The sequence below is a fragment of the Lagenorhynchus albirostris genome, chromosome 12, assembly GCF_949774975.1.
Source record: "Lagenorhynchus albirostris chromosome 12, mLagAlb1.1, whole genome shotgun sequence".
NCBI lineage: Eukaryota > Metazoa > Chordata > Mammalia > Artiodactyla > Delphinidae > Lagenorhynchus > Lagenorhynchus albirostris.
In genome coordinates, this window is record NC_083106.1 from 75,530,266 (window position 1) to 75,557,227 (window position 26,962).

Genomic DNA, 26,962 nt, shown 5'->3' on the forward strand with positions numbered 1-26,962 from the left:
GCTCATTTTTTTATTGAATTGTTGATCCATTCTTTCCTGATCGAATTACCTTAAGATATGTCTACAACCAACTGGCTATATGTGTGTGCTCTATTGCAGGATTATCTACGTGGTAGCTTTTTGATAAACTCTAGGATTTTCTCCGTTCCTGGTCATGTTGATTCTACATATAGTTTTACTTCTTCCTTTCTCAAAGTACCGCAGCCTTATTGCAATGGCAGGGAGGTCCAGTACAATGATAACTAGAAGAGATGAGAAAGGACATCCCTCCCTTGTTTCTCATCTTGGGGGGAAAATATTTAGTCTTTCACCATTGGTATATCTGTAGGTTTTTCATAAAAAACAAAATTTCTTGAGGAAATTTCCTTCTATTCATACTTTTGTATTTTTTCTAGAAAATCATGAACGAGTGGTGAATTTTGGCAACTGATTTTTCTGCATATACCCGGGTAATATGGGTTCTCTGTTAATATTATGAATTATATTGATTGTTTATGAATGAGAAAACAACATTGCATTCCTGGGATAAATACCACCTGATGATCATGTAGTATTTTTTTGTATGCTGCAGGATTCTATCTATTAATATGCAGTAAGGATTTTACTTCTGTGTTCATCTGAGGTATTCTCAGTTTGTTTTTGTTTTTCCTTGTAATGTGAGTCTGGTTTTGATACTGAAGTACTTATGGTCTCATGAAATGAGTTAGAAATGTTCTCTATTCTTCCATTCTCTAAACAGAGTTTGTGTAAGAGTGCTATTATTTCTTTCTTAAATGCATGATCATTTGGTCCTGGACTGGCCTTTGTAGGGAGGTTTATAAATTCAAATACACTTTATTTAATAAGCATAGGGTAATTTAGGTTTTCTATTTCTTCTTGAGTCAGTTTTCGTAATTTTCAAATTACAAGGACTGTGTGTTTAATCTAAATTGTTGAGATTACTGTCAAAATTTTTTTCATATTTATATTTATCTATTATATTTTAAACAGATATATTGGTATACAGTGCTTTTATATTTATGTTGAAATTTCCTATTTTCTCCTTATTATTCATATTTTCCTTTTTTAATTGAATGAAAGGTTCCTTAAATTCTATAATGCTTTACAATTTTCAAAAGTTTCATTCACATGATTTTATGTAATCCCATAATAACCCTTTCTTTCTTCCTACCCCTATACTGCCCCTACCCCTTCCTTCTCCCGATTGGTAACCACTAGTTTGTTCTCTGTATCTGTAAGTCTGCTTCTTTTTTGTTTTATTCACTAGTTTTTTTTTTTTTCCAGTTCTTTTTTTTTTAACATCTTTATTGGAGTATAATTGCTTTACAATGTTGGGTTATTTCTGTATAACAAAGTAAATCAGCTATATATATACACATATCCCCATATCCCTTCCCTCTTGAGTCTCCCTCCCACCCTCCCTATCCCACCCCTCTAGGTGGTCACAGACCACCAAGCTGATCTCCCTGTGCTATGCAGCTGCTTCCCACTAGCTATCTATTTTACATTTGGTAGAGTATATATGTCAATGCTACTCTCACACTTCGTCCCAGCTTACCCTTGCCCTTCCCTGTGTCCTCAAGTCCATTCCCTACCTCTGTGTCTTTATTCCTGTCCTGCCTCAAGATTCTTAGGAACCACTTTTTTTTTCTTTTTTTTAGATTCCACATATATGTGTTAGCATACGGCATTTGTTTTTCTCTTTCTGACTTACTTCACTCAGTATGACAGTCTCTAGGTCCATCCACCTCACTACAAATAACTCAATTTCATTTCTTTTTATGGCTGAGTAATATTCCATTGTATATATGTGCCACATCATTTTTATCCATTCATCACTCAATGGACACTTAGGTTGCTTCCATGTCCTGGCTATTGTAAACAGTGCTGCAATGAACATTGTGGTACATGATTCATTTTGGATTATGGTTTTCTCAGGGTATACACCCATTAGTGGGATTGCTAGATCATATGGTAGTTCTATGTTTAGTTTTTTAAGGAAATCCCATACTGTTCTCCATAGTGGCTTTATCAATTTAAATTCCAACCAAAAGTGCAAGAGGGTTCCCTTTTCTCCACACCCTCTCCAGCATTTACTGTATGTAGATTTTTTGATGATGGCTATTCTGACCGGTGTGAGGCGATACCTCATTGTAGTTTTAATATGCATTTCTCTAATGATTAGTGATGTTGAGCATCCTTTCATGTGTTTGTGGGCAATCTGTGTATCTTCTTTGGAGAAATGTCTATTTAGACCTTCTGCCCATTTTTGGATTGGGTTGTTTTATTGATATTGAGCTGCATGAGCTGCTTGTAAATCTTGGAGATGAATCCTTTGTCAGTTGCTTCATTTGCAAACATTTTCTCCCATTTTGAGGTTTGTCTTTTCGTCTTGTTTATGTTTTCCTTTGCTGTGCAAAAGCTTTTAAGTTTCATTGGGTCCCATTTGTTTACTTATGTTTTTATTTCCATTTCTCTAGGAGGTGGGTCAAAAAGGATCTTGCTGTGATTTATGTCATAGAGTGTTCCGCCTATGTTTTCCTCTAAGAGTTTTATAGTGTCTGGCCTTACATTTAGGTCTTTAACCCATTCTGAGCTTATTTTTGAGTATGGTGTTAGGGAGTGTTCTAATTTCAGTCTTTTACATGTAGTTGCCCAGTTTTCCCAGCAACACATATTGAAGAGGCTGTCTTTTCTCCACTGTATATTCTTGCCTCCTTTATCAAAGATAAGGTGAACACATGTGTGTGGGTTTATCTCTGGGCTTTCTACATTGTTCCATTGATATATATTTCTGTTTTTGTGCCAGTACCATACTGTCTTGATTACTGTAGCTTTGTAGTATAATTTGAAGTCAGGGAGCCTGATTCCTCTAGCTCCATTTTTCTTTCTCAAGATTGCTTTGGCTATTTGGGGTCTTTTGTGTTTCCATACAAATTGTGAAATGTTTTGTTCTAGTTCTGGGAAAAATGCCACTGGTAGTTTGATACGGATTGCACTGAATCTGTATCTGTAGATTACTTTGGGTACTATAATCATTTTCACAATGTGGATTCTTCCAATCCAGGAACATGGTATATCTCTCCATCTGTTTGTATTGTCTTTAATGTCTTTCATCACTGTCTTACAGGTTTCTGCATAAAGGTCTTTTGTCTCCTTAGGTAGCTTTATTCCTAGGTATTTTATTCTTTTTGTTGCAATGGTAAATGGGAGTGTTTCCTTAATTTCTCTTTCAGATTTTTCGTCGTTAGTGTATTGGAATGCCAGAGATTTCTGTGCATTAATTTTGTATCCTGCTACTTTACCAAACTCATTGATTACTATAGCAGTTTTCTGGTAGCATCTTTAGGATTCTCTATGTATAGTATCATGTCACTGCAAAAAGTGACAGTTTTATTTCTTCCTTCCTAATTTGGATTCCTTTTATTTCTTTTTCTTCTCCGATTTCTGTGGCTGAACACTTCCAAAATGATGTGGAATAACAGTGGTGAAAGTGGGCATACTTGTCTTGTTCCTGATTTTAGAGGAAATGCTTTCAGTTTTTCACCATTGAAAATGATGTTGGCTATGGGTTTGTCTTATATGGCCGTTATTATGTTGAGGTAAGTTCCCTCTATACCCACTTTCTGGAGAGTTTTTATCATAAATGGATGTTGAATTTTGTTGAAAGCTTTTTCTGCATCTATTGAGATTATCATATGGCTTTTATCCTTCAGTTTGTTAATATGGTGTATCATATTGATTGATTTGCTTGTATTGAAGAATCCTTGCATTTGTGGGATAAACCCCACTTGATCATGGTGTATGATCCTTTTAACTGTTGGATCCTGTTCTACTAGTGTTTTGCTAGAGGAACTAGTAGAATGAGTTCCTCCCTCTGCTATATCTTGGAAGAGTTTGAGAAGGATAGGTATTAGCTCTTCGCTAAATGTTTGATACAATTCGCCTGTGAAGCCATCTGGTCCTGAGCTTTCATTTGCTGGAAGATTTTTAATCACAGTCTCAATTTCAGTGCTTGTGATTGGTCTGTTTCTATTTTCTATTTCTTCCTGGTTCAGTCCATAAGGTTGTACTTTTCTAAGAATTTGTCCATTTTTTCCGGGTTGTCCATTTTATTGGCATAGAGTTGCTTGTAGTAATCCCTCATGATTCTTTGTATTTCTGCAGTGTCAATTGTTACTTCTCCTTTTTCATTTCTAATTCTGTGGATTTGAGTCTTCTCCCTTTTTTTTCTTGATGAGTCTGGCTAATGGTTTATCAATTTTGTTTATCTTCTCAGAGAACCAGCTTTAGTTTTATTGATCTTTGCTATTGTTTTCCTCATTTCTTTTTCATTTGTTTTTGCTCTGATCTTTATGATTTCTTTCCTTCTGCTAACTTTGGGTTTTTTTTGTTCTTCCTTCTCTAGCTGCTTTAGGTGTAAGGTTCTGTTGTTTATCTGAGATTTTTCTTATTTCTTGAGGTATGACTGTATTGCTATGAACTTCCCTCTTAGAACTGCTTTTGCTGTGTCCCATAGGTTTTGGGTCGCCATGCTTTCATTGTCATTTGTTTCTAGGTATTTTTTGATTTCCTCTTTGATTTCTTCAGTGATCTCTTGGTTATTTAGTAGTGTATTGTTTAGCCTCCATGTGTTTGTATTTTTTCCTCTAATTGATATCTAGTCTCATAGTGTTGTGGTTGGAAAAGATATTTGATACGAATTCAAATTTCTTAAATTTACCAAAGCTTGATTTGTGACCCAAGATGTGATCTATCCAGGAGAATGTTCCATGAGCACTTGAGAAGAAAGTGTATTCTGTTGTTTTTGGATAGAATGTCCTATAAATATCAATTAACTCCATCTTGTTTAATGTGTCATTTAAAGCTTGTGTTTCTTATGTACTTTCATTTTGGAATGATCTGTCCATTGGTGAAAGTGGGTTGTTAAAGTTCCCTACTATTACTGTGTTACTGTCAATTTCCCCTTTTACGGCTGTTAGCATTTGCCTTATGTATTGAAGTGCTCCTACAATGGGTGCATAAATATTTACAATTGTTATATCTTCTTCTTGGATTGATCCCTTGATCATTATGTAGTGTCCTTCTTCATCTCTTGTAATAGTCTTTATTTAAAAGTCTATTTTGTCTGATATGAGAATTGCTATTCCAGGTTTCTTTTGATTTCCACTTGCATGGAATATCTTTTTCCATACTCTCAATTTCAATCTGTATGTGTCCCTAGGTCTGAAGTGGGTCTCCCGTAGACACTATATATATGGGTCTTGATTTTGTATCCATTCAGTCTGTGTCTTTTGGTTGGAGCATTTATTCTATTTACATTTAAGGTAATTATCTACATATATGTTCTTATTACCATTTTCTTAATTGTTTTGGATTTTTTTTCATAGGTGTTTTCCCTCTTTTGTGTTTTCTGCCTAGAGAAGTTCCTTTAGCATTTGTTGTTAAGCTGGTTTGGTGGTGCTGAATTCTCTTAGCTTTTGCTTGTCTGTAAAGATTTTAATTTCTCCGTCAAATCTAAATGAGATTCTTGTTGGGCAGAATAATCTTGGTTGTAGGTTTTTCCCTTTCATCATTTTAAATATGTCCTGCCACTCCCTTCTGGCTTGCAGAGTTTTTGCTGAAAGAGAAGCTGTTAACCTTATGGAGATTCCCTTGTATGTTATTTATTGCTTTTCCCTTGCTGCTTTTAGTATTTTTCCTTGTATTTAATTTTTGATAGTTTGATTAATATGTGTCTTGGCATGTTTCTCCTTGGATATACCCTGCATGGGACTTTCTGCACTTCCTGGAGTTGACTGACTATTTCCTTCCCCATTTTAGGGAAGTTTTGAACTATAATCTCTTCATGTATTTTCCCAGACCCTTTCTTTTTCTCTTCTTCTTCTGGGACCCCTAAAATTTGAATGTTGTTATATTTCATGTTGTCCCAGAGGTCTCTGAGATTGTCCTCAATTCTTTTCATTCTTTTTTCTTTATTCTGCTCTGTGGTAGTTATATCCACTATTTTATCTTCCAGGTCACTTATCCATTCTTCTGCCTCAGTTATTCTGCTATTGATTCCTTCTAGAGAATTTTTAACTTCATTTATTGTGTTGTTCATCATTGTTTGTTTACTCTTTAGTTCTTCTAGGTCCTTGTTAAACGTTTCTTGTATTTTCTCCATTCTAGTTCCAAGATTTTGCATCATCTTTACTATCAGTACTCTGAATTCTTTTTCAGGTAGACTGCCTATTTCCTCTTCATTTGTTTGGTCTGGTGGGTTTTTACCTTGCTCCTTCATGTACTGCATATTTCTCTGTCTTTTCATTTTGCTTAACTTACTGTGTTTAGGGTCTCCTTTTCGCAGTCTGCCGGTTCATAGTTCCCATTGTTTTTGGTGTCTGCCTCCAATGGGTAAGGTTGGTTCAGTGGCTTGTGTAGGCTTCCTGGTGGAGGAGACTGATGTCTCTGTTCCAGTGGGTGGGGCTGGACCTTGTCTTTCTGGTGGGCAGAGCTGGGTCCAGTGGTGTGTTTTGTGGTGTCTGTGAACTTATTATGATTTTAGGCAGCCTCTCTGCTAATGGATGGGGTTGTGTTCCTGTCTCGCTCATTGTTTGGCATGGGGCATCCAGCACTGGAACTTGCTGGCTGTTGGGTGGAGCTGGGTCTTAGCGTTGAGACAGAGGTCTCTGGGAGAGCTCTCACCGATTTATATTATGTGGGGCTGGGAGGTCTCTGGTGGTCCAATGTCCAGAACTTGGTTTTCTCATCTCAGAGGCTCAGGCCTGACACCAGGGTGGAGCAACAAGACCCTGTCAGCCACACAGCTCAGAAGAATAGGGAGAAAAAATGAAAGAAAAAATAAGAATAATTAAAAAAAATTAAAAAGATAAAATAAAATATTAAAATTATTAAAAGAAAAAAATAAAAAATAATTTAAAAAAAAAGAAGAGAGCAACCAAACCAATAAACAAATCCACCAATGATAACAAGCGCTAAAAACTATATTAAGATAAACATAAAAATCAGAAACACGTCAGTTGCTGACAGCAAACCTCAAGTCTACAGTTGCTCCCAAAGTGTACTGCCTCCATTTTAGGTTGATCCATTGTCTATTCAGGTATTCCACATACGCAGGGTACTTCAAGTTGACTGGGGATTTAATCCGCTGCTCCTGAGGCTGCTGGGAGAGATTTCCCTTTCTATTCTTTGTTTGCACAGCTCCTGGGGTTCAGCTTTCGTTTTGGCCCTGCCTCTGCATGTAGGTTGCCCTCAGGCTTCTGTTCCCACCCAGACAGGATGGGGTTAAAGCAGCAGCTGATTCAGGGGCTCTAACTCACTCAGGCCAGGGGCAGGGAGGGGTACGGAATGCTGGGCAAGCCTGTGGCGGCAGAGGCCAGAGTGAATTTCAACAGCCTGAGGCACACTGTGTGTTCTCCCGAAGAAGTTGTCCCTGGATCATGGGACCCTGGCAGTGGCGGGCTGCACAGGCTCCCCGGGAGGGGAGGTGTGGATAGTGACCTGTGCTCGCACACAGGCTTCTTGGTGGCGGCAGTAGCAGCGTTAGCATTTCATGCCTGTCTCTGGGTTTCGCGCTGATGGCTGCAGCTCGCGACCGTCTCTGGAGCTCATTTAGGCGGTGCTCTGCCTTCTGTGGGCAGACAGGGAAGGAATCCCTTCTCCTCGTGCACCCTGAAACAATGGTCTCTTGCCTCTTAGGCAGTTCCAGACTTTTTCCTGGACTCCCTCCTGGCTAGGCTGTATTTACGCCGCCAACCCTAGTCCTCTCCCTGGGGTCTCCAAAGCCCGGGCCTCAGCTCCCAGCCCCCGCCTGCCCCGGTGGGTGAGCAGACAAGCCTCTCAGGCTGGTGAGTGCTGGTCAGCACGGATCCTCTGTGCGGAAATCTCTCTGCTTTGCCCTCTGCACCCCTGTTGCTGCGCTGCCCTCCGTGGCTCCGAACTTTCCCCCTGCCCACCCCGTCTCTGCAAGTGAAGGGGCTTCCTAGTGTGTGGAAACCTTTCCTCCTTCACAGCTCCCTCCCAGAGGTGCAGGTCCCGTCCCTATTCTTTTGTCTCTGTTTTTTCTTTTTCCCTATCCAGGTACGTTGGGATTTTCTTGCCTTTTGGGAAGTCTGAGGTCTTCTGCCAGCATTCAGTAGGTGTTCTGTAGGAGTTGTTCCACATGTAGATGTATTTCTGATGTATTTGTGGGGAGGAAGGTGATCTCCATGTCTTACTCCTCCACCATCTTGAAGGTCCCTCCCTGTTGTATTTTTTAGATTAAGTGATATCATATCTGTCTTTCTCTGTCTTATTTCACTTAACATAATCCTCTCCAAGTCCATTCATGTTGCTGCAAACGGTAAAATTTTATTCTTTTTTTATTGCTGAATGGTATTCTAGTGTGTGTGTGTGTGTGTGTGTGTGTGTGTGTGTGTGTGTATGAGATCACATCTTTATCCATTCATCTCTTGCTGAACAGTTAGGTTGCTTCCATAACTCAGCAATTATAAATAATACTGTTATGAGCATTGGGGTGCATGTATCTTTTCTAATTATTGTTTTTCAGATATATACCCAGGGGGGTTATATGGTAGTTTTATTTTTAGTTTTTTAAGAAACCTCCATACTGTTTTCTATAGTGGCTGCACCAATTTACATTCCCACCAACCGTGCACGAGGGTTCTCTTTCCTCCACATCCTCACCAACATTAGTTACTTGTTGTCTTTTTGATGATAGCCTGTCTGACAGGTGTGAGACAATATCTAATTGTGGGTTTGATTTGAATTTCCCTGATGATTAGCTATGTTGAGCATCTTTTCACGTGCCTGTTGACCATCTGCATTTCCTCTTTGGAAAAATGTCTATTCAGTTCTTCTGCCCATATTTTTATTCCAGTTGTTTGGTTTTTTTGATGTTGACTTTTATGAGCTATTTATATACGTTGGATATTAACCCCTTATCAGTCACATCATTTGCAAACAGTTTCTCCCATTCTGTGGGTTTTTTTTTCATTTTTCTTTTAACACACATATATATGTGTGTGTGTGTGTATGTATGTATATATATATAAATAACTGTCTTTGTCCTTATATGCTGATTCCATTATTCTGTCATTTCTGGTTCTATTTCTATTAACTAATGCTTTTTCTCATGGCTATGAGTTCCACATTCTTTCTTTTTCACATGCATGATGTCTGAATGGACGTAGACATTAATGATATCATACTGTTGAGCTTCTGTATTATGTTGTTCCAGCAGGCAGCTAATCTAGCTGTGAACCAGCAAGAAATCTTCAAGGTGTGTTTCCAAGCTCTGTTAGAATCCCTCCAGCATAGCCTTTTCCTAGGACTGTAAAGTACTGTACTGCTAAGTTGTAACATTTTAAGGTCTCTACTGAATGCCTTATTGAGTAAGGTCTTGCCATTGTATCTGGATAGAATTTGGATGGTCCCAAGCACTGTGTGAGGTCTGGCCATTATGCAGCTCACAATATCTTTGTAATATTTCTTTCCTGAGTAGTTTTTCTTTGCTTGGCCTTGTGAAGTGTCCTCCTACACATGTGCAGCTTAGTATTCAACAAATGATCCAGAAAACCTCTGTTCAAATTTCCTGAGTTCTTCTTTTCAGGGTTTTCTTCTCTCCATGACTCCGACCCAGAAATTCTCTGCATCAGTTCTCTGGAACTCCAGTCTCTGCCCCATCAGTTCAGTGAGACTGCTGGGACTTGGCTAGGCTTCACTGTGCCACAGTCCAGAAAGGGCCTCCAGGCCCAAAGTCAAGGCAATCACGGGGCTCACATAGTTCGCTTGCCTTATTTCAGGAATTGCAATTTTGTACTGCCTATTGTCTGAAATTCACTAAGTCATATATTTTTCCAGAGTTTTAGCTGTTTACATTGGGAAGGCTACTCTGTTAACAATGAACTTTATGACTTTTTAAATACTTTTTAATAAGTTCCAAGAAATTTCATCTTTTAAAAATAATTAGACATTTTATTATGCTTTTTCCAAAAAATCAATAAGAGTTGAATTCAGTTAATGCAATCAATTCAACTTCTGAAATGTATTGCCATGAATCAGTTTCGGAAAATAGTTAATGTTAAGTTTTATATCAGAGGTCAAAATGTATACAGCAATGACCTGTATGTCCAACAATAAGACTATGTCTAAGAGACATAAAGAAAACTGGAAAGTCAAAAAATATGTAGTATGACTTTAATATTTATAGATTTTTTTGCATAATCCATATTACATATAATATATATTACTGTTTATATCTGATGAAAAATTAAATCATTTAAGCCTGACATTTATAATAGTCAGCTAACATCTAATATTAAAATAAAGCTTGTCTTCTTTCCTTGTTTGTATATCTGCCTCTCCCATTCCACAGTACTTTTCCCTGAGTCCCTGTTCTCTTTCTGACTATGATTTCATGATTGCCATATAGTGATATTCCCCTAATTTGTATGTATGTCCCCTCCTTTCCCTCAAGTTTTAATTTCATATTTCCATCTGCCTATATTTAGATTACTTCAATGTTTCCTCATATTCAATATATACAAACTCAATTTTTTCTGCTCACAAAGAAGCATTGCTTCCCATTTACCTAATTCTTCTTAGTGATATTTTTCCTATCTCTTAGGTTTTTTTTTTTTTAAACATCTTTATTGGAGTATAATTGCTTTACAATGGTATGTTAGTTTCAGCTTCACAACAAAATGAATCAGTTATATATATACATATGTTCCCATATCTCTTCCCGCTTGCGTCTCCCTCCCTCCCACCCTCCCTATCCCACCCCTCCAGGCGGTCACAAAGCACCGAGCTGATCTCCCTGTGCTATGCGGCTGCTTCCCACTAGCTATCTACCTTACGTTTGGTAGCCCTTTGCCCTGTATTCCCTCCTATTCTGACGCCATCTCTTACCACCATGTTACTGAATTTCTGAGCCTTACATGTGATAGACACCTTGGACTGACCACATCATTAGTCATTCTATCATCCTTTTAGAGTAAAGAAGCTGAAAAAGCATAAAACTACATTTTCTGTACCTCCTTGATGCTAGGGTTCTGAATATGTTGTTGGCTTAGAAATAAATGCACTGACAAAAACTGAATTAGTTGAAACTGAATCACACAGTGAGACAGGACAACACAGGGCATATATCTGGCTGTCGTACCTTGTAGCAGGACTGTTTTATGGACCCTGTGTCTGTAGTAGTAGCTCCTTGAGTCAGCAGGCAGCTTCCTGGTCATGACAGCAAAGGCAGCAATTCCTTTGGAGCCTATTCCTATTCAGCTGGGTAGTTGTGGAGGTCATTCATGAAAGTACGGCCTAGTCTCTTCTTCAACTATTCCATAGCTATTCATGTATCCTTTTCTGCTTAAATTGGCTGGAGTGAATCCTGTTATCCATTGTTAAGAATGCTGATGAACAGTTTCCTTGTCTTTAAACAAGGATACTAATATCTTGAAGGGTTACTAAAAGGATTGAATGGGACAATTCGGGTAAAGCATAACACATATTACCCGCCAAAAACTAGTTCTTGTTGTTGTGTTATTGTTACTCTTATTCTAAAGTGGCTTAACAATCAGAATGCCTGGGTCTGAATTATGGCTCTTAGCATATGTTCTTTCTGCAAGCTTGGTCAAGGTGCTTGACTGTTCTAAGGCTTGACTTCTTTATCTATAAACTAGGTAAATAATATAACTACTTCATGTATTTTGGTAAAAATTAAGTGAGAATATGTAAATAACATTTTCTTTTCTGTGTTTTGTTATTTTCCACACAAATCTGATTCCATCAAACTAATTTCCCATATTGCTTCCTATTTTTAATGCCATGACCTTACCTTGTTTCCTCAGAATTCTGAGCACACTTTTTAAAACTAACACCCAGCGCCTCAACATTATGTATTCTCTCCTTTTCAATTCAAATCCATTTTTCAAGCTGTTCCTTTTTCATGAAATCTTTTCAGGGACTTGCAACCTACCTTGATCACTTCCTTGATCTTGGAGCTCCTACAAACGGCACCATGCATTTTAATACTTCACTGTTTTTTTCCCACTAGTAAATGTGCCTTATTTCTTTCTCAGATGGATTTTTAGCTCCTTGAGATCAGTAACAACTACTTTTTAAAAATACATCTACAGAGCTCTTACAAGTGTTCACCATTTAACAGTCACTTGAAAAACTGCTGACTAGATGATTTACCATGACATTGATTGAATTCAAGTAGATTATATAATATTTTGGAATATGTTATTAAATATAGAGAACTTAGACATAAGAACTTGGTTAAAAGCATTTAATATTATATAAATATATATATATATTTCTCTTATTTTTTCTCTTTACCAAAACATTTCTGTCTCTGATTTCCTTTATTTGTGTTTAATTCTAACCACAGAAAGAATAATATTAAGTGAGCTGAGAAAGCGAACACATAATATGCCACTGTCAACATTAGAACATGGGAATAACTTCTGTTTCTTAGACACATTTGTCAGCAGTGACATAAGAGTTTGCACAGATAAAAGAGCATTGTTTTCAACCTTGGTTGCACACTGGAATCATCTGGAGAACTTTAACAATACCAATACCTGCGTCTTAACCCCAGAGACCTCCATTTAATTGGATTGGCATATAGCTTGGCAACAGAGTATTTAAAGTTAGCCACATGAGTGTCATGAGCAATTAGGAATAAGAACCACTGGTCAGAGGCTGTTCTCCATTTATCATCCTCTCCTGTTCACTTTCCTCTCACTGCTTTGCTTTAGGAACACACTGCCTTCTTGGAGAGGTTTAAGGCCATTCCTTTGCCATCACGAGTGACACTTTTGGCACATATATACCAGTAAGGATGATACAATGGCATTATTTTGAAAACTATTTTCTGAAAGTATCTTTCTGTAATTTCAGCAGGCAGCAACACTATTCATGTACGTTAGAAATAAGGTAACGACTAAAATTTCAGCCTGGCAAAAAGAGAGGGGAGAAGAAAGGGAAAGAAAAGTCTACAGCTGCATTAACTATAAATGAAAGTTACAGTATCAAGTTATATGTACCTGATTGATGGTGCCCAGATCATCAGCGAAGCTGTTTACTTCTGACAGAAGCAGAGATATTATAGATCTTCTCAACAAGCTGCAACTTCCCAGGGCTACCAGACTCTGAGAGACATAATGCTGCACCTGAAACTAAAGATCAAAATGAATAGATTTCTATTTTCTATCAAGTTAGCTCAAAATATATTTAATGGGCACTTTCTAAAATTTACTATTGAGCTCCATGCTGCAGGGAGTACAAAAAGTGTCAACATAATTCTGGGTCAGTCTCAAGCAAAACTGTGAAACAGACAGATTATCATAATAGAAGTAATGGAATTTTATAGCAGTTAATATTTTGAAATGTGTGACAAGGTGCTAAAATGGAAGTTTTAGCTGAAGAACCAAAAGATCATATCATTTAGATAGAGTACATACAGAATGAATCAAGATGATAAAACAGGGCTTCCCTGGTGGCTCAGTGGTTGAGAGTCTGCCTGCCGATGCAGGGGACACGGGTTCATGCCCCGGTCCGGGAAGATCCCACATGCTGCGCAGCGGCTGTGCCCATGAGCCATGGCCACTGAGCCCGCGCGTCCAGAGCCTGGGCTCCGCAACGGGAGAGGCCACAACAGTGAGAGGCCCGCGTACCGCAAAAAAACAACAAGATGATAAAACAAGACTCTCAAGCCCTTACCCACTAAATACACTGGGTGGGCCAAAAAATGCCTTCGTTTTTTTAAGTAAAAATAGAAGACACAGCTTTCCTTTTCACCAAGAACTTTATTGAACAACGTATTCACCCTTTTGCTCCACTACCTTCTGCCATTTTTCAAGCAACTTCATAATTCCATCTATCCAAAACTTTTAATCTTTTTGAGCAAAGAACTGTTCCAGGTACCTTTTACAGTCTTCCAGGGAATGGAAATTTTTTCCATTAAGAGAATTTTGTAAAGACCTAAATCAATGGAAATCCGAAGGTGCAATGTCTGGTGAATACAGCGGATGAATCAGAACTTCCCAGCCAAGCTGTAACAACTTTTGCCTGGTCACCAAAGAAACGTGTAGTCTTGCGTTATCTTGATGGAAGATTATGCGTTTTCTGTTGACTAATTCTGGACACTTTTCATTGAGTGCAGCTTTCAGTTGGTCTAACTGGGAGCAATACTTGTTGGAATTAATTAATCGTTTGGTTTTCTGGAAGAAGCTCATAATAGAGGACTCCCTTCCAATCCCACCATATACACCGCATCACCTTCTCTGGATGAAAACCTGCCTTTGGTATAGTTGGTGGTGATTCATTTCACTTGCCCCACGGTCTCTTCTGTGCCACACAGTTGTACAGTATCCATTTTTCATTGCCCGTCACAATTTGTTTTTAAAATGGAACGTTTTCATTACATTTCAGTAGAGAATCGCATGTGGAAATATGGTCAAGAAGGTTTTGTTCACTTAACTTATGTGGAACCCAAACATCAAAGCGATTCACATAACCAAGCTTGTAAAAATGATTTTCACTCTTGATTTGGATAAGTCAGATTTGAGTATGTCGGCTATCTCCCGTGTGGTGTAACGTCTCAATTATTGTTTAGATTTGATCGCTATCAACTTCAACTGGTCTACCCGACCATGGAGCATCGTCCAGCGAGAAATCTCCAGCATGAAACTTCGCAAACCACTTTTGACACATTCAATCAGTCACAGCACCTTCTCCACACACTGCACAAATCTTTTTTTGCATTTTGGTTGCGTTTTTACCTTCTTGAAATAATAAAGCATAATATGCCAAACTGTTGCGTTTTTTTCTTCCATCTTCAATATTAAAATGGATACACAAAAATTCACCAATTTTGATGTCTTTTTTTTAAAAGCAGGTTGATATGACAGCTGTCACATACAGTCTTAACATTGTTTCGAATGAAGTTAAAGACAACTAAGTGCCACTAAAGCCATCTAACGGAAAAAAATCAAACGAACCTTTTGGCCCACCCAATAGATATGGAGATATAGAGGTAGAGGTGGATAAACAGGGTAAGAGGAAAAAGTTTGAAGACGTTTTTGAGGAGAGTCCCACCTCCACGTTGCAGAGGGACAGGTGTGGGTGTGGGTGTTTATTCTCCACTAGCCAAAAGTCTAAAGTCACGGGGCTTCCCTGATGGCGCAGTGGTTGAGAGTCCGCCTGCCCATGCAGGGGACACGGGTTCGTGTCCCGGTCCGGGAGGATCCCACATGCCGCGGAGCGGCTGGGCCCGTGAGCCATGGCCGCTGAGCCTGTGCGTCCGGAGCCTGTGCTCCACAAGGAGAGAGGCCACAACAGTGAGAGGCCCGCGTATCGCAAAAAAAAAAAAAAAAAAAAAAAAAGTCTAAAGTCCAATGTTTTAGAGTGAGGAGAAAGAAATGTGGGACTCTGAATTTTTATGTAGAGGCAGCAAAAGATCTCGTCATTAAATAAATTTCAAAGGATTGTGGGAGACAATAAACTATATCCCCTATAGTTAGTAGGAGAAAGGCCATTTGATTATAATTCACATTAAGTTGCATATAACTCATATCTGGAATTTCATTAAATCTTTCCTTTAATATATCTGGGACAAAGGAGGCTTCATGGAGTATCTCAAAACACAGAAACAGCATCTGCCTTGCCATTGTTCTCTATGGGCTTAAAATCAGATTGAGGAGACACTGCTTTTATATGTAAAATGTTTAAATGACAATGCTGAAATAACTAATGCCATATGAAACTAGGAAATGCCATCTGTGTCCTTTACGAAGTATACTTAACACAGATATTTCTCAAACTGACATCTTAATAATATACTTTAACTTTAAAAGTTAATCAGTGACACTAAGAAAGTGAATGAATTATAGACTTCAAAAGAAATTTCTATTATAAATCTGGGCACGTATAACTAGCTGTTAATAATAATTTTTGAAATCAAGTTATCAAATTTAAAACTAAACCCACATCAATTTATTATCATAGAAAATCATAGTTATTTATCATTATTTCCTAACAATGTAATTAGCAAAGACTCCCATCTTTTGTAACTCTCCAGTATGACTTATTAGATGTCACATGTTTTATAACATTTTAATTTGTACCTGAAAAAACAGTACTTTTACCTAAGTCCTAAAAAACTTCGGTTGAGTATTTCACTGATGCTTTAATTGTTTATTTATCTTTTTTCCTCAATATTTAATCTTTAGGAGATAACTTAAAGAGAAGAAAAATTTCACCATAAACTGAAAGGGACTTTACAGAATGGGGATGAAATGAAAATGTGACAGGGTAGGCTAGACTCTGGAGTCCAACACCGCCTGAGTCAAATCCCAACTCCATGCTTACTAACTTGTACTAACAACTTACTTAACCTTTTATGTCTCAGCTTACACATCTGCAAAACAGTGTCTGGGACAGCACCCACTACATAGAGTCGTGCATATTAAGTTAGACAGCAAGACTGATTAACATAGTGTCAAGCCCCTAGCAAGTGCCCAATAAGTGTTAAATGTTATAATGTAGGATAATAATGTAAAAGCATTGAAGGTTATACGTGTAATTCATTGACCCTTAAGAAGTTAAATACTAGAAATAAAATCCATTTGTCTAGAGTTAATACGGTCCTTTTAGAGGACATTGCTGAGAAGGAAATTTCACCACAAATAGATTTTCCACAATACAGCTATGAACTGTGACTGTCTCCCCCGTATGACTGAGGTTCAAACGAGAGCAGACTAAGTATAGAGCCATTAAGGTGATTTAAAATTCTGTGAATATTACTATAAAATGGCCTCTCTTCTTCCTTAAATTTTAATTGTCACTTGCCCTTTTGTAAATGCAGTGGAACTTTGAGAGAGGCTGACATGGAGGCCTGGGCTCACATTATGCATGCAGCAACTGCAGCGGAAACCATGGAAGGACCTGCCAACACCCACGCCATCATTTTCTACTCTAGCACATCTTTCTGCATTTCAGGGACAGAGGAGCTAGAAATAAATTTCCCCAGATTCCTCTGCAGTTAGGATTTTGGATGAGGTTTGAGTTCTGCCAATCAGAGCATTCATTTGAGAACCGGATTTAGCAGTGCATTACGGAAGAAGAGAAGCGGGCTCAGGGCATGCGTTTTGCTGGCGCGGACTGTAGCAGAGGCGGCACAGTTCTGGCTTATCCTGCAGCTGGTTCAGAGGCTTCCTGCGTTTCCAGGTTCTTAATCCTAGTAGAAGCAGCGGGATGCTATCTTGGTGACCCACTGGTTTAGGGAGTCATTGCTGTAAACTCAGTCTTCCCAAATGTGCTTGGATCTATATATCCACCTGGAAGATTCACAGAGCTCAGTGCCACGCTGAAGTCTTGAAATATTCAGGGGTGGAAATTCCTACCACATGCCCAATAAATTTGCCTATCTGACCTGTTCAGGACACTGAAGGATCTTGGAGAATAACAGTGAATTATCACAAAATTCATCGGGTGGTGTTTGTAATTACACAGTGCTAATTACTGTTCCAGATGCAGCTCCCTGCCTCTGATGCATATTAGACAGGTCTTGATCTGGGGGTTTGCATTCACCTAGGAGACGGCAGGGCACTTTTCCTGTCCTATTAAGGCTATGTTAACTTGCTGGCTCCAGGCCATTATTTAATAGTTCATAGGATTCTGAACATTGAAACGTTCCACAGGATATCGTGCCACTGCACTGTACTGATGACATCATGCTGATATGGCAGGGTTTGAGGGCCCTGGTAAATCACATGCATTCCAGAGAGGGAACCCCAGAATTCAGGTGCCTGACACACTTGGGCAGTTTCTGGGTCTTAGGCATGTTGGAATACACCCCTAAAGCGAAAAACATGTTGCTTCAGATGTACTTACTATCACTAATAAACAGATACAATGCTTGATGGGTCTCTGGATATTTGAGGCAACATATATTTCTTTGGTTTTCTACTCAGATGCATATATTGAGCAACCACAAGGCTATGAACTTTGAGAAGGGCCCAGAGGAGCATATTAAGATCTCTAGCTGGTCTACGTTGGGGAACAACAGGCTCTGCCACATGGACCTTATGACCAGTAAGAGCCAATATTCCTGGAGCTAATCAGTATACCTGTAGCTGACCCTAAAGAGACAATCACAAGGGGGGGAGGGGACTTGGGTTTGGGAAGAATGTCATAACTTTCTTGACAAGTAAATATTACCCTTTATAGAAAAAAGAAAAACTCCTTGCTTATGCTATTTGGCCCCAGTAATGACTGAATGAGTGCCGGATAGTGGGACACCAAGTGACTATACGCCCAGAGCTGCTCATCTGAACTGGGTGTCGCCTAAGGTTAGGTATACACAGCCGTACTCCATCATCAAGTAGGTGTACTAGATACAAAATTGGGATCAAGCGGGAACTGAAAACAGAAGTAAATTTTCCTTGAACAGTTAGTTCCAACTAGAATACCACTTCTTATAAGGCTGAGTGATAGGAAACTTATGTTCTAAACCAGTGACCGATATCCGACGCTCTTTCTCCCACATCCAGAATATACAGGTTCAGGAGCCAAGGTATGAAAGTCAGACTGGGAACTCTCAATATTACATCTAATGATTTATTGGCAAAGTGTTATTCCCATCCTTGTGGCATTGGATTTTGTCTTAGAGGTCTACATAACCAAGTGAAAATGGTTCCGACCAAAGGACTGAACAATGGCTTCGTGAACTGGAAGCTGAGATTTCCACCTGGCTACACGGATTTCTTTATGCCACTGTACCAATGGCAAAAAGAAGTTCCTGTGTTGGCTGGTGCAATTGACCTCTATGGTGGAGTGGAGGAAAACAGGCATTTACAATGCCATGTCAGCAGGGAAGATTACATCTGGAAGCCAGGGATTGCCCTCTATTTCTGACACGTCCAAGTGGCAGAAATAAATAGGATACTACAGCAACCTCATGAGGCAAGATGACCAAAAGGTCAGATCCTTCAGGGATGAAACTCTGGGTAAGCCAACTAAATGAGGTTCTGGCTGAGGGCAAAGGGAGAATGTAATTGGCAGTGGAGGAAGAAAATCAATACAAATTATGGAATTATAACCAGTTACAGAACCGAAGGCCATGATGGGTTACTTTATTCCTTCTTTGTGGGTATGTGTGTGTGTATTTTATAATTTAGTCCATGAATTACAAAGTATCAAACTAGAATTGTGACTGAACTAGCATAGGGATGATCATCACATCACACTATATCACACGAAAAGATCGAGATTGAATCCTTCCTTTTGATAAGAGGTCTATAGATTTTTGTTTCTATAGAGCACTGGTGCATTATGTTTTCACAGCATGTTGCTGTTGCTACTGAGATTTGGTGGAAGTTTGAATATGGGGAAAAGGGAGTATATGAACACTGAATAATTAGAGGAGCAGTCCACAGCAGGTAGACTGGGATCACCACTCAAATATTCTTCAAGCATGCTTCCAGTGCTAAAGAGGCTAAAACTCTCTTTTAGGGAGGGTTCTGGATATAATGTAAATGTTTGTAGTAAGTCGATCTTATGTAAGACATAGTCAGAATTACTTGAGGTGAAAGGCAGGTTGCAGGGCATCCCTTTTTTTTTTTTTAAAGAAGATGTTGGGGGTTGGAGTTTATTAATTCATTAGTTTATTTTTTGCTGTGTTGGGTCTTCATTTCTGTGCGAGGGCTTTCTCTAGTTGTGGCAAGCGGGGGCCGCTCTTCATCGTGGTGCGCGGGCCTCTCTCACTATCACGGCCTCTCTTGTTGCGGAGCACAGGCTCCAGACACGCAGGCTCAGTAGTTGTGGCTCACGGGCCTAGTTGCTCCGCGGCATGTGGGATCCTCCCAAACCAGTGCTCGAACCCGTGTCCCCTGCATTAGCAGGCAGATTCTCAACCACTGCGCCAGCAGGGAAGCCCCAGGGCATCCCTTTTGAATGATGATATGGTTCCTAGAAGATGCAGCAGGATTCTGGAACAGATGGCAGAAGTGTACCTGATTCAGGAGATTCCTGACGATGACAGAAGTGCTATCGATCTGGGACTGGCAGCTTTGGAAACTTCTATCTCTGTGCTGCCTCGATCATGGCAGAAGCAGCAGCAACCCTGATTCTGTGGTGTGGTTTACAAGAAGAGATTTTAAGACAAATTTCAGAACTGTGCTTAATGTGAGCACTGATCCCAAAGATACAAGTTCAGTAGAGAAAGAGAAAAGAGTAAAAAGAACCAAGCAGAGATTCAAGAACATGTGAAATAAAAACTCAAGGCAGATGAGCTCAGGAGCAGAATGAAGATGACTGAGGAAAAAGTCTATGTACTTGAATACAGGTCAGTAGAATTTATGCAGCCTGAGGAATGAACAGAATCTCAGGGGCGCATGGGACAATATACACAGGTCTATCAAGTGTAATTGGGATCCAGAAGGAGAAATGGGTCAGCAAAGGCAGAAAATGTTTGAACAAATAATGGCTGAAAACTCCCTGAATTTGGCCAAAGACATACATTAAAGAATCTCACTGAACCCAAGCAATAAATATAAAAAGAAAAAATAAAGCCTAGGCATATCAGAGCCAAACCCTTAAAACTGTGGATAAAGAGACAAAGTTGAGAGCAATCAGAGAAAAATGACACCTTACAGGGCACATAATACAAATAACTGTGGACTTCCCATCAGAAACTAGGGTGGTTTGAAAAGACTAGATTATTATCTTTAAATTGCTGGAAAAAAAAGAAATGTCAACCTAGTATTCTACATCCAGCAAAAAATCCTTCAAGAATAAAGGTAAAATAGATATTTTCAGATAAAAAGTAAAAGTAAGAAAATAGGTAACCAACAGAGCCACAGTATAAGAAATGCTAAGATAAATTATTTTTATGCTTAGTAGAAATGATACTAGTGGAAAATTTGAATCTTCATGAAGAAACGAAGGGCATCAAAAATGGTAACTATTTGGGTAAATGTAAAAGTTTATTTTCCCCTTAATTTCTTCAAAATACAAGTAAAATATATACAATATTGTCTTGGATGTGGATTAATATATGTGACAATTATAGCATAAGAAATAAGGGCATGAGCCAATGGTCAATTTACCACCTCTCAGCTCCAAATTCACCCTTCAATATATGATCAGCGACAACAGACAGCATTCTTTTAAATATCTCTCCTTTACATGAGCAACACAGCAGGTTTCTCAGCAGAGGATACTGAGAAAGGATTAACTGCAGGAGAAAGAAGGTTTCCTGCTGTTTCTGGCTGCTGCACAGCGGGCCGGCGGCGTGGATGGGAGGACATCTGGTGGAGCTCAGCCCCAGCTGCCCATCCAGAACATCAGGTCCCCTGAAGACCTTGCAAGCTCACCCTAGCCTGGCGATAATCCTCCCATAACCCTCTCTCCACAGAAACCAGCAGCCTGAAGTCCTCCTGCCCTGGATGCCGGCTGCAGGCATCAGGGTGGCTCGTCTGCAGCCCAGAAGGTTCCTGCCAAGCTGACCCTTCCTCTGTGGCTTTCCTGTGACCTGGAGGGTTTCCTCTGAGCCCCCACTCCCTGTGTACACTCACTCCACTAATAGCTGACCACCTGAATCCTACTGCGTGAAAATACAACATATCGACACTTGTGTAATACAGCTGAAGATGCTCTTGGAGGCAAATTTAGGGGGGAAGCACGGGAAGAAAAGCCTAAATCAAAGTAACTGATCGTTCACTATTTCTTACCTTCATTCATCTGGAAAGCAGAAGCTAAGCTGCCTTTGAAGGTCTTAGAGATTATATTGCCCACCTCTCATCAGCCAACAATGACTTTTGCAATTTGATCTTTTTTTTTTTGGATAACAGCTCTCCATTTGCCACCCTCCCCCAACAGCCCCTGGCAACCACTAATCTACATTCTGTCTCTACTCTGTCTCTATAGATTTACCTATCTGGACATTTCATGTAATAGAATGATACCACACGTGGTGTTCGTGTCTGGCTTGTGCCACTTAGAATATTTTTTCGAAGTTCATAAATTCTGTAGCATGTATCAGTATGTCATTCTTTTTAATGGCCAAATAATAGTCCATTGTATTTATGAATATACCATTTTTGTTTATCCACCCATCAACTGATGGACATTTGTGTTCTTTCCACTTTTTGGCTATTAGGAATGTTGCTGCTATGAACATTCACGTACATGTTTTTAGATAGATACATGTTTCAACTCTCTTGAACACATACCTAGGAGTGGAACTGCTCAGTAACATGATAACTCTGTATTTAACTTTTTGAGGAAATGCCAAACTGTTTTTCAAAGTGACTACACCATTTTGTATTCCCACCAGCAATGTAGAATGATGAGTTTCTCCACATCGTTGTTACATCCTCATCAACACCTGCTATCTTTTTTATTTTAGCGATCCTACTGGATGCGAAATAGTATCTCATTGTGCTTTTGGTTTGTACTTCCCTTAAGGACTAATGCTTCTGAGCATCTTTTCATGTTGTTTATTGGCCATCTGTATATTTCCTTTACAGAAATATCTACTCAACTCATTTGCCTATTTTTATTGGTTTATTTATCTTTTTTTATTATTGAGTTTTAAGAGTTCCTTACATAGTCTGGATATAGGTCCCATATCAGACATATGACTTGCAAAAATTTTCTCCCATTCTGTGGGATGTCTATTTTCCTGTTATCACTAATAGCACAAAAGTTTATTTATTTTTTTTCTTTTGGCATCTCTGTGTTTCACATCTAAGAAACAAATGCCTAGCCCTAGGTCAGAAATAATTACTCCTATGTTTGCTCCTCAGAATTCACAGTTTTAGTTCTTTAACCTATGATCCATTTTGAGTTAGTTTTGGTATATGGTCCATTTGCATGTGGATATCCAGTTCTTCCAGGACCATTTATTGAAAAAACTATTTTTACCACACTGAACTGCTTTAGTACCCTTGCTGAAATCAACTGTCTACAAATTTAAGGGCTTACTGACAGATCCTCAATTCTGTTACATTAATATATATACGTATCCTTAACCCTTACTCTTTGCTATAAATTTGTATTTAGGACATGTGAATCCTCCAACTTTGTTCTCCTTTTTGAAGATTATTTTGGTTATTCTGGGTCCTTTTTTTTTTTTTTTTTGCGGTACGTGGGCCTCTCACTGTTGCGGCCTCTCCCGTCGTGGAGCACAGGCTCCGGACGCGCATCAGCGGCCATGGCTCACGGGCCCAGCCGCTCCGTGGCACGTGGGCTCCTCCTGGACCGGGGCACAAACCCGTGTCCCCTGCATCGGCAGGCGGACTCTCGACCACTGCACCACCAGGGAAGCCCTCTGGGTCCGTTTTATTTCCATGTGAACTTTAGTGTCAGCTTGTCAATTTCTGCAAAAAAATGTGGCTGGGATTTTAATAGGGATTGTGTGGAATCCCTAGATCAATTTGGGGAATATTACCATCTTAATAATATAATCCCTGAACATGAAATATTTTTCTCTTTGATTTCTTTCAACAATGTCTGGTAGTTTTTAGCAAGGATATCTTGTACTTCTCTTGATAATTTATTCCTAAGTATTTTGTTATTTTCATGCTAATATAAACAGAATTATCTTAATTTCATTTTAGAATCAAATCACTTTTTGAATATGTATTTTATATATAACTTCCCTTAATATATATTTTTCTTAAACATGTGCAAGAAACAACCAAATTATCAATACATTCTTCCTATAGTATATAAGATAAATCAATAAACCTAAGAATTGTGGGTGGGAAGCAAAAAAAAAAAATTACATACAGCATCTCCTTTGGTTCCCTTTTTGCTTCAAAAATACTAACTTCAGCCATTAAAGATAGGAAATGAAATTTGTAACAGAATTATATCATCAAAGTGGTACTGCTGTGTAGCATTTTCATGAATATTTGGGATATACAATACTATGGATTCTGTAATCATCTCTATATTCTCTAAAATGTCCATCACATAACCTCTCAGGAGGCTCCCATAACTTGGGGTATAACTTGCCTATCCCTCTGCTGCTGCTATAGCTACTACTAAGATACTTAGAACTATTACTACTACTATCCCCACCTCTGAGAGGTGAGATAATCTGGTCACTAAGAGTTCAGACTCTGAAGCCAGACGCCTGTTCAAAACTTGACTCTGCAAAGTACTCCCTATGTGACCATTGGGAAGTTACCACACTTCTCTTCACCTCAGTTTTCTCACTTGTAAAAGGGGGATAAGAAGAGTTAAAATTTCATAGGCTTGTTTTGAAAAATAGATGAGTTAATATACATAGGTACTTGTAACAGTGCTTGGCACATAGAAATGCCCAATAAATGTCAGCTATTTTCAACTCCAAGAAAAGAAGATAACAAAATGGAAGTATGGAGATGTCTTTTTTTTTCTTCTCACCTGCAGCTTTATGAAGCGCTTACATCTCCTCTACCCTATTTCTTCTCTCAAGGAGGAGAAGTGCAGGAATGACTGGGTTCTGGACTGAAGTGCTAAAGAAGGAACAGGTTGGGTAAAGAAATAACAGGATCTGTGCCTTTGGCTTTAGCTCTCAGGGAACATCATCTCTTTGTGACTGCAGTGATGAGAGACTCTCAGAGGGTGCCTATCTCCTGACTAAGAGTACACCCCAGTTAAAAAAAAAAGAAGGGGGCTTCCCTGGTGGCGCAGTGGTTGACAGTCCGCCTGCCGATGCAGGGGACACGGGTTTGTGTGCCGGTCCGGGAGGATCCCACATGCCATGGAGCGGCTGGGCCCGTGAGCCATGGCCGCTGAGCCTGCGTGTCCGGAGCCTGTGCTCCACGACGGGAGAGGCCACAGCAGTGAGAGGCCTGCGTACCGCAAAAAAAAAAAAAAAGAAGGGAAAAAGGGTGACAGGAGGAACACGGTATGGCCAAGAATGCCTAGATCAAGCACTATTGTTGACTAGAGATATGCACATATGCCTGACACAGGTACATCCCAGTCCTTTAAGGCAACGTTACAGGTAGGCCTTCATTATAGTAGGGCTTTTGCTCTAAAGACAGTGCATACGCCTGTGGGCAGAATTCTGGAAATCTTCTCCTCAGAGGCGCCACTAAGGAGAAATCTACAAACTAGAGCTTAGCAGGTTTCCAGAGGAGAGACCTAGTGTTGGATAACACTGGTCAGCAGGAGGGATAACTCCAACGAAGTGTGTTTAGAAAGACAGTAATAGTAGACAAGTTCAGACCTTGTCAGAAGAACAACAAGAAGTGACAGGCACCCTGGCAATCAAGTTCAGTACAAGAGCAGAGGTCGTGTTTGAAAATCCATGATCAGCTGTACACTGCAGGATCTCAGTGTTGAGGATAAAGTAAGAAATGGGGAAGGCTGACAATGCAGGGAGCCAAGCAGAGAGAAATAAGACAGGAACTCAGTTCCCATGCCTGCCAGACATGGGCAAAGCACGAAATACGCTTACTGGGATTAGAATGGGAGGTCTGCAGTTCTAGAAGTGCTACTGATTTGAGATGAAATTATCCAGGGCTCCTCGAATCCTCGCCATGGAACAGCCGGGAGCCCAGGGCTTGAGGAAGAGTTAAGCACACAGATATGGGTCGACTGACTGCTGGGGAAATAGGTAGAAGGGGCAAAGTCCCACTATGTGAAGACACTCAAATACTTCGTGTATCATGGAGCTTCAAAATAAAGCAAGGCTTTAAGAACAATCAAAAGGTAGGCAAACGTTTGATTAAGTTTAGGGCAAGGAGTAAAAAATGTAAAAAATGGTGGTACAGGGCTAACAGATGACCCAAAAACCCCCATTTTTCCCATTCAAAGGGATGATCCTCAATCTGGAGATAATAAAAAACAGTATAAATAGAAGATAATATAATGCAGAATTAGAAGTTCAAATTCAGTGATTACTGGGTAGAGCAGATCTAAGTGCTTTGTAAAGCTGCAGATGTGATGAAAAAAAGACATACTGTGAGAACTGAACTACTTGAACTGAGCTCAAAGTTTCAAGAATTTTATCCTAAAGTACACAAGGTACTTGTAAATGTGACTGATGATATATTCATGATAACTGTTGAGAAATCAGAAAAAAGGCCCTAATGAATAGAAATGGGCAAGTGACACATGGATTTGAAAAAAAATATGAGAGTAGACGTCTTGAGTCATAGAATAATACGTATGTAGATACTGGGACAATTCTAGACATTACTATGCAGAACGTTTTTGACAACTAAGAGAAGCATACAGAGTCCAGGAGAAACGTGCATCAGTTAATAAATGCCAGGCACACTAACCTTAATTTCTGTCCTGTTATGACAGAGTTGGTATACTCAATCAAAAGAAGTCCCAGACGTAGAATGTATTGATTTCAACAAAGGCTCTGAGCAAGCCTTTAGCATTTCCTGTGGTTATAATAGGGGCCGTATGAGTTTCAGGCTGGTTCAATGAACTGCATATGAATTGCATGTGTGGATTGTAACTGCAGGGGCTCCTCTAACATCATGCCACAGTATTTGGTCCTTTGGTCACATTTTTAATGAATAATTTGAACAGAATCTTGCAAATCAAAATTTAAACTATGCAATACTGGAAGAGACAGCTAGTGCTGTGGTAGCAAGATCAAGATTCAAATGAATTCCCTCAGCTACAATAACTAGCCCTAATTAAGTGAAATTTAATAGGGATATGTGAACAGTTATGTTTATTTAAATTCTTATAAATGCTGAAAACAAGAATTGTAGCTAGGGATATTAAAAATATCTTTTTTTAATATGCTAAGTACCTACTCAGGTTGGTGCTAAAGACAATTAACATTCAGAAGAATCCAAAAGGTCCCAAAAGGGAACAGTGGTACCTTCATAAAGGTCTTCATATTTCCTATAAGATTTCTCACGTAGGCTCAGACATGGGATAGGCAGTGACTTCTGTTAGACTTTGTCATTTTGTTCAAGCCAGTGTG

At 39.3% G+C, this 26,962-nt stretch overlaps 1 protein-coding gene across 1 annotated transcript in view; it reads right to left on the reverse strand.

The window, feature by feature from the left end:
• Positions 1-26,962, reverse strand: part of MEI4 (meiotic double-stranded break formation protein 4) — a 199,228-nt gene that overhangs the window by 56,583 nt on the left and 115,683 nt on the right. The window contains exon 3 of the mRNA XM_060167689.1: positions 13,056-13,187. Within this exon, the coding sequence (XP_060023672.1) occupies positions 13,056-13,187 (132 nt within the window). The remainder of the gene's footprint in view (positions 1-13,055; positions 13,188-26,962) is intronic.